The 8,142-nt window shown below is 49.7% G+C and overlaps 1 protein-coding gene and 1 long non-coding RNA gene across 2 annotated transcripts in view; both read left to right on the top strand.

Annotated features, from left to right (window-relative positions):
* LOC135233582 (potassium/sodium hyperpolarization-activated cyclic nucleotide-gated channel 3-like) overlaps nt 1-4,279 on the top strand; it is a 17,016-nt gene extending 12,737 nt beyond the window's left edge. The window contains exons 6-8 of the mRNA XM_064297298.1: nt 372-612; nt 967-1,131; nt 1,234-4,279. Of these exons, the coding sequence (XP_064153368.1) occupies nt 372-612; nt 967-1,131; nt 1,234-2,807 (1,980 nt within the window). The 3' untranslated portion in view covers nt 2,808-4,279. The remainder of the gene's footprint in view (nt 1-371; nt 613-966; nt 1,132-1,233) is intronic.
* A 1,024-nt stretch (nt 4,280-5,303) lies between these two features.
* Nucleotides 5,304-7,966, top strand: LOC135233681 (uncharacterized). The gene is made up of 3 exons (XR_010323912.1): nt 5,304-5,513; nt 6,562-6,671; nt 7,706-7,966. It is a non-coding gene; the product is annotated as an uncharacterized LOC135233681 (long non-coding RNA).
* The last annotated feature ends 176 nt before the right edge of the window (nt 7,967-8,142 follow it).

An 8,142-nucleotide genomic window follows, 5' to 3' on the forward strand; every position in this document is an offset into this window, starting at 1 on the left:
CTTGATTTGTTTGAAATCCATCTCGCACATACAGTATGAAGACGAACTGCTTTGTGGTAAGTGCAGCTTTTTGCTAGCATGGGCATGTGGAACCACTCGGCTTGGAAGGAAGTGCACACATACATTGGCTGGGGGGCGACTGACGACCGGCGTTTCGACAGCAACACCAGACTTAGCATTAGCAACCCGTACTGAAGAGACAGGATGTATTCTCATTTTGCATGCGTGTCGCATCACGATTCGAGCTGCGCTGTTCTGCGCCGTTTCAATCATTCCCTAAATCCAGGTGGGTCCTTTCTTTCCTCACCCTCTGCCCTCCACGGCGCGCTAACCGGAGCCTCGCTCCGTCTCCCCCTCTCCCCCCCCGCCAGGAGATCGTGAGCTTCAACTGCCGCAGCCTGGTGGCCAACATGCCGCTCTTCGCCAACGCCGACCCCAACTTCGTGACGGCGGTGCTGACCAAGCTGCGCTTCGAGGTCTTCCAGCCGGCGGACTTCATCATCCGCGAGGGCACGGTGGGCCGCAAGATGTACTTCATCCAGCACGGCCGCGTCAGCGTGCTCACCCGCGGCAACAAGGAGACCAAGCTCAGCGACGGCTCCTATTTCGGGGGTGAGTGACACCAGGAGGTCGGCGACGCCCGTCGGACTGCGGGGGGGGTTTCCGCGAGGGCCGGTCGGCTGTGCGTCTCGTGATTTGGGGGTCTAACTGAAGCCCTTATTTTACCTGCCAATCTCTTCCTCTGTCTGCCCACCCTGAATGTCCTCTTTTCAATCAATTCCACCTTTTCAATCTGATTCACCCTGCATGACAATGCTAACATTCTCTCATTTCATTTTCTCCTCACGCCTCTCCTTTTTCCATATTCTCAACACACGTTCCCTTCTTCCTCCACCTCCCCCATTGACTCTCCTCCTCCCTCGCGCCCCCCTCCCTCCCTCCTCCCCTCCCCCTCCTCCTCTCCAGAGATCTGCCTGCTGACGCGCGGGCGGCGCACAGCCAGCGTCCGGGCCGACACCTACTGCCGCCTGTACTCGCTGTCGGTGGACAGCTTCAACGAGGTGCTGGAGGAGCACCCCATGATGAGGCGGGCCTTCGAGACCGTGGCCGTGGACCGGCTGGACCGCATCGGTACTGCGCCCGCCCGCCGTCCGCCCTGCCGCGCTAAAAAGCACCCGCCGCCCCTCCCTTCCCTCTTTTTCAATTTCACTCTTCCTTTCCTCCCTCTCTCAGGCAAGAAGAACTCCATCCTGCTGCGCAAGACGTCCCAGGGGGGATCGGTGGCGGGGAGCAGCGTGGGCAGGGGGGGAGGAGGAGGAGGAGGCGGCAGCCGGGGCGGAGGAGCGGGAGGAGGCGTGGGCCTGGGCTCCTGCGACAGCATCCTCGTGCAGCAGATCGTCAAGCACGACAGCATGCCCTCGCAGGACGGCGGGCCCCCCGGGGCCGCGAGGGCGGGCGTGGCGGGCGGCGGCGGGGGCACCATCTCCCCCCGGCCCCGCCCGGTGATCTGGGCTCCCCTCGTCCACGCCCCCCTGCAGACGGCTGCGGCCACCACCAACGTGGCCATCGCCCTGATGCACCAGCAGCAGCAGCAGCAGCAGCAGCTGCAGCAGCTGCAGCAGCAGCACGCACTGGGAGCTGCAGTATTCCTGCCGTCCACCCTCCCCATATCCCCCTCCCCCTCCACCTGTCCTATCTCACCCCCCCGGCCCCCCCTTCTGCACCCCCGCCAGTCCGTCAGCTCCCTCATGGGGGTGGTCGGTGGGCTGTCGCCCAGGGGAGTCACCCCTGTCTCCATCACGTCAACCCCTTCTCCCTCCTCTATGGGTCCTGCCGGGGTGGGCGGGGCTGTCGGGAGTGGGGTCTCTGTGGCCAAAACTCCACCTACACCCGCTCCTATGCCAGCCCCCCTGCAGGCAGGCAGAACTCTGCACTACAGTCTCCGCCTTCACTCTGATGCCCCGGCGGGGGGCGCTCTGCTGTCAGGGGGTGCCACCACCCCTCCCCTCCACAAATTCCCAGTGGCGGCTCCCGATGCCCGCAGTCTCGGATCTGGCCAGCAGAGGGCGAGGGAGGCGCTGTTGCGCCACGGCGGGGGGAGCACGCAGGGGCTCCCGGCTTTGGGCAGATTAACCCAAGAGGCGAGGCTTCTGTCTGCCTCGCAGCCCACACTGCCACACAGAGGCTGGGCAGGCGTACAGCCCTGCCCGCCTTTGCACCGCAAAGCCTCCGGGGGCAACTTGCTCCCTGCCCCGTTCCAGGTGCCCGCGGGGCAGATGGCGAGAGGGGGCAGTGTGGGCGTTCTGAGCTCTAATGTCCCCTCCGCACAGCAGCTGATCTCTTCAGCGCAGATGGCAGCCCAAGCCTCGGCCCTGCTGCAGGCCCAAATGAGCTCCTACATACAAGCACAGCCCCCGCCCTCCTCCTCCCCCAAACCCTCACCCGCCCCTGCTCCGCCCACCTCCACCCCAGCCCCGTGCCCCAAACCCAGTCCCGCGTCCTCCTCTCTCCCCTCCTCTCCTCCCTCGTCCAAAGTTCCCACACCACCTCCTTCCTCCCCTGGCCTCCCCCAAACCCCACGCCCTAAACCCTCCCCCACTCCTCCGTCCTCCTCCCCTCTGGCCTGTACACCCCCCACCCCTACCCCCACCGCTCCCACGCTCCCAGCCTCCCAGACACCTCGCACGCTCACTTCTGCCACCCCGGCCCCTTCCTCCTCTCCAAAGGGGGGCAATAAAGACCCTGAACTGCCTGTCACCAGGAAGGACTCTGAGGCTCTTAGACATAAACTTCCTGCCAACATGTGAGGAGGGTGTGGCCAGGAGAGCCAATGGAAGAGGGGGTGGGCTGGGGTGGGCCGGTGGGGTTGGTTATGACACTATTCCAAGCCTACATAGTGTGTTAGTGATTGCTGGAGCAAGAGAGAAAGCAAAGAGCTGGAAAGACATTACAGCATGGACAGTCAATAAGACAGCAGCAATGATGGCAGTGAAGAGGATGACTGTTGCACAACTGTAGCTTGTGCAGGGGTAACAATTTAAGGTTGTGAGTGGGACAGACAAATCCCAGCAGTTTGCAGTTCCACAACCCCCCACGACTCCTGCTCCTCACCAAAGTGTAAAATCTGTCACTATAATAATAAATAATAAAGTAAATTCTGTAGTAATTATTATATTTATCATAATAATTAGGCACAATCCACATGTAGTCTGTTGTCCCAGGTGTGTGGTGTTAGCTTTGGACAGATAAAATGCTAAGGTCCATGTTCACTGATTGCTGTAACTAAATTGTGTTTTAATGTGTGAGCCGTCACACTGCTCCATCATTCACAGTGTATGTAGGTTTGTATCACCAATCTCAAGCTTCTCTTTTCAATGTATATATTATATATATATGTGTGTGTGTGCGTGTATATGTATGTATTAATCTATTCTCTTCTATCCTTAAGTCCTTTATTTTGTATTTCCACACTCCCTTCTGGCCTTTTGGTTTATTTCTCTGAGTTTCTCGGTTTTTTTGTGTCTGTATTCCTCATCTGTCTGTCACCCCCTACTTTGTGTCTGTATTCTTACTAGTTTTCTTTTTTAGTTTTATTTTTCTCTCTTCCTGCCCCTCCTTTGCGTCATGTTGAGTGCTGTCCTTTGCTGTCTTGTACCAATATCAAAATAGAGTTTTTAATCTACTCTACCATGTTGCCTAGACTGTGTAAATTTAAGGACCAAATGTTTTATTTTTATCTGTTATCACAGCTTTAGCTTTTGAGCAACAAAAAAAGAGTAAATAATTGTCTATAAAGATGACGATGACAATGATGATCATTATGATGATAGTAAGAAAAAGCAGAATTAGAGTCAGAATTACTAGTTCAGCTGTAAGGGTGTGTATTCTCTTACGTATGTTAGGAATCCGTTATCTGTGGATCATTTTTGACACGCACACAAACCCATTTTACTCAACAGATGAAATGCTTCCATTTGGGCAAACGTTTCAGTTGGCATTGGTAATTATGGTAATATCAGTTAGCTACAGAGCTTAAAACATTAGGGAAAGGATTCATACAAATATTTGTTTTGAAGCTGTGCAGAATATTATGTTTGACATAATTTTTAACTTTGGAAAGCAGTCCTGATTTTGGTTGCTTGAAGTGAGTTAAAATCAGGTTTGTAATCTTTGGACTGATTCTCCATTGATTTCAGATTTAATGATGTCACCTGGTTTGATGCTGAGACAATGTGAACACTGAATATGGTCATTAGTAATAAAGAGACTGAAAGACTAAGTTGTCATTTTGTTAATAATGTATTTTGAGCTATCTAAGGAGAACTACAACTACAATGGCAATCATTATGTTCATTCATTAAATACTTGTAAATAAAGTTGCAAATAAGAGTATTTCATCAGCGGGAAAACAGAAATGTGTACACGCGTAGTTTGTACTCATGTAGGGCTTGAGCCAGCTTAATATAATGTATATATAATGTGCATTGTATTTCACATAAGTGCTTTGAACAGATTTTTGTGTGCGTGAGTGTATGTGTGTGCACACAAAAATGTGTGTGTGTACGTGTGTGTGTCTGCATGCGTGTGCGTGTATGTGAGTGTGTGTATATATGTGTGTGTGCATGTGTGTGTGAGTGGGGGAGGTGTGTGGTTGGGGGGTGGGAGTGTGTTTGGCTGTATCGGATACCCGTGGAGAACAGTAAAAATGATAGCAATTTTCGGAGCTGTTACTTAGAGGATTTCAGCTCACACAACTCTAAGTACACTGTTAGCCTGTCCATCCCTCCAGACTTAATCTTTGTCCCTCAGTGCAAGGTGAAAAAGTCTTAAATCGGGCTTAGCTGGTTGATAGCACTTGGATCGCCTCTGGATTGCTATTTCATTTCAAAATTAAATTAATGTTCCTGTAGTTTTAGGTATTATACTCTGTCCAGTGCATAAATCCTTCTGGAATTTTTAATTTTCTCTCGAGCTGAAATAGAGTGGAGATTCCCTTACTATAATACAGTCTGAAGTAGCTTATAGTCAGGTAATGGTGTTACTTTCAGAAAGAATGCTAAATACTTATATTGTTGGCTATGCTGTATATTTTATGGTATTTCCCACCTAAAAATAAAGTTCTTGACACATGCATCAGGGAATGGTAAATGACTTGATACAAACTTTCCAAGAAATATGACACAGTAATTTCACGAACACAGATATGATCGGATGTCCTTCAACCACATTCGCCCACAATAAATTAGACGTGTTAAATTGCGCTTCTACTTCGTACTATACGATAACAAGAAACAGCGCAAACGTCACTCGTCTCGCGCCAAATTAGAATCCTGTAAACACAGATTAGTTCTCTGGAAGAATGTTGTGTTCGGAAACAGAGGTTTAGGATTAGCTTCTGTAGTTTGTAACACAATCTATTTATTTGGGGAAAAAAACAAGTGCATCACAGGGACAGTCGTATAATTAAAGTTTTTCAACGGCGATGTCGACAGAATTGGACAAAGCGATGAAAGGTAGGTGGGACTTCTACTAACCGCGGCTAAGTTAGCTAACACGTTATGGTGGCTATCAAGCTGAAAATGTTTTCACATTTGCCAGTTTAATAAGCTACGCTAAATTATTTTGTTTTTAATAGTGTAGTTAACATGGCGTTTCTTAAGATCACGTTTGCCGTACGAAATTATGTTAAGATATTTAGCCTTAGGTAGGTTGCTTGTCGTGTACTTCAATTAGGCATCGCTAACTTGTGCTTACTTGCGCGACATCCAGCTGTAACGTTGACCTAAGTATTTAACCAAACTTGCAACTTTGTAGTTCTAGCGCGTCCAGATACTGAAGAGGCCTTTTCTGTTTTCTGTAACCCCCTCGTACATTACATAACATTACATGCATGAAGCAGATGCAGAATACTGTTTGAAACTATTGAATACAGTGTTTGCAGTGGTATTGGATAGGTTGGAATTCATTGAGGGGAGGGTGAATATCCAGGGGGTTAAATATTCTGCATGGCCTTGGAATCAAAAAATATGGCAGTTTCATGAGTGTCACAGATGTATAGATGTCAGCTATTTTAATCAAGTGTGCCAGCACTGTATAACTAACCAAACAATAAAATGATCATTGGATTTTGGGGGCTTTGGTATACGTAGCTATCACTGGCATTCATTCTGAGAGCACTGATTTAGAGTTCATTGCAAGTCGTGTTTTTAAGAGCATATAGCTATTTGTACTTTCTGTGTTCTGTGCTGCAGTGAACAATTCATCAGCACGCCTACTTTCAAAACTGTTTGCACTGGAAGGGGGGTAGGTTAGGGAAGGCTCATGCCTTTTAATTGTTCATGTGACGACTTCGAGTTTAAAATGATCGAGGACGACTTCAATAACAAATTAATAATGTTCAAAATCAAAATTTTGCATCACTCTTTAAATTCACCCCAAACTACCCTGGTTCCACCCTGTGGTGACGCACTGCTGACGGTTAGGCCGAGCGCGCTCACGCGAAGGCCTCTCTTTCGCTGAGGGCGGTCCGGTACGTGTCATTTCCTCTGTCTTGCTCTGCAGATTACGAGGTGGCGTGCGCAGACCTGGGGGAGGAGCTAAAGGGGCTGTCGGACCGACTCTGCGCGTTGTCGCGGTATCAGAGGAGCCTGCTGACCACCAACACACTGCTGGTGAGGGGCATGTTGAGTTTACTGTGTGCGGTGCTTTGCGGCCCTGCTTTGTAATAACACTCCTGAGACAGAGTGCAGGCTTTGTGTTTTCTACTGCAACCCCCACATGTACATTACATTACATTACATTCGGGAAGCAGATGCTCTTATCTTGAGCGGCTTACAGTATGGGAGAAACTGAAGTTCATTCACCTGATTAAATATGGTGGTACCAGACCTGGCTAACAACATTCCCAGACCAGAGAGTAAGGATGCAGCATCACTGAAGCACGGGTGCAAGTTAATAATGCTCACCAAGAAATAAAGTACAGCCTAAAAACATACAGACAACATCCATAGAGAGAAGAGTGCCTGTGATCCTGAGCAAGATCAGGGTAGACCGAGGGTGCTAGCGGCCTGTGGAAAGGTCCAGCTGAATTAGAGCACAGGACAGCAAAGATGCTGTAGCTGGCTGAAGCGTGCTTAGGTGCTGGAGAGAAGGGCAGTCTCATTGGAGTGACCAGCCCTAAAACTAGGGGTTGCGAAGGTTATTTTGTGACTGGAAGTAAGGGAGTGGGTTAGATGCTGCACATTCCAGGGTTTTAAAGAGAAAGGAGAGTAGGGAGACTGGGTGATAATTCTGTGCAGCAAGAAGGTTCAGAGGCTGTTTCCTGTACAGGGGTGCAACTCGGGCCTCCTTGAAGGCCACGGGCCCTACCTCTGGACAGCAGTGAGTTTATGAATGGAAATATGCTAGGTGAGATGTTATGGAGAAGAGGTGAGGGACTGGAGGTTCAGGGTACAGGTGATTGGTTGGTTGATGTTATGTCACCAGGCGAGGTGTGTTGACATCTGTAATTGGCGAGAACTTGGAAAAAAGGTTGTGAGAGGAAGTGGGGTGGGGAAGATGAGATGGCTGAATAAGACAGCGTGGGATGGGATGGTCTGCAAAGTCATCAGCAGAGAAGATGGAACACGGTTTTCCACCTGAGCTTTCACTGGACTTTAAAAAATGGTTGCATTTCTGTGGGCTGTGTGTGTTTTTTTTATCGTAGATGTCCTGGATGCAGAATGCAGAAAAGCTGTGGAAACACAGGAGACAGACCCGTCTGGTGTCAGACTCCTGACGCTAAGCTGGACCCAGCAGCGTGGGGTGATGACTACGGTGTCTGTGTGCTGTCCCAGCAGCCCATCTGTGTGGAGTATCAGATGCCCAGTCGCAGGGCGCTGGCAAACTCTGCACAAAGATCTGGTCTCCTGTGGGGGTTTGTGCCAGAAGCTCATTACACAGATTAAAGAGAATGTAGAAAACCAGGCTTCCTGTGTTTAACTCGTTTATCGGGTGTAATACAAAAACATTCCTCAAGGTGGAGCAGTACACTTGCTGTTGCTTCGTTTACTTCATTCCAGGAAATGCAGAATTAGTGACCTGACTATATACAGTAGGGTTACTGCTGTGTTTGTTTATTGTCACAAGATAATGGTGTTCATA

This window comes from Anguilla rostrata, chromosome 1 (genome assembly GCF_018555375.3).
Source record: "Anguilla rostrata isolate EN2019 chromosome 1, ASM1855537v3, whole genome shotgun sequence".
Taxonomy (NCBI): Eukaryota; Metazoa; Chordata; class Actinopteri; order Anguilliformes; family Anguillidae; genus Anguilla; species Anguilla rostrata.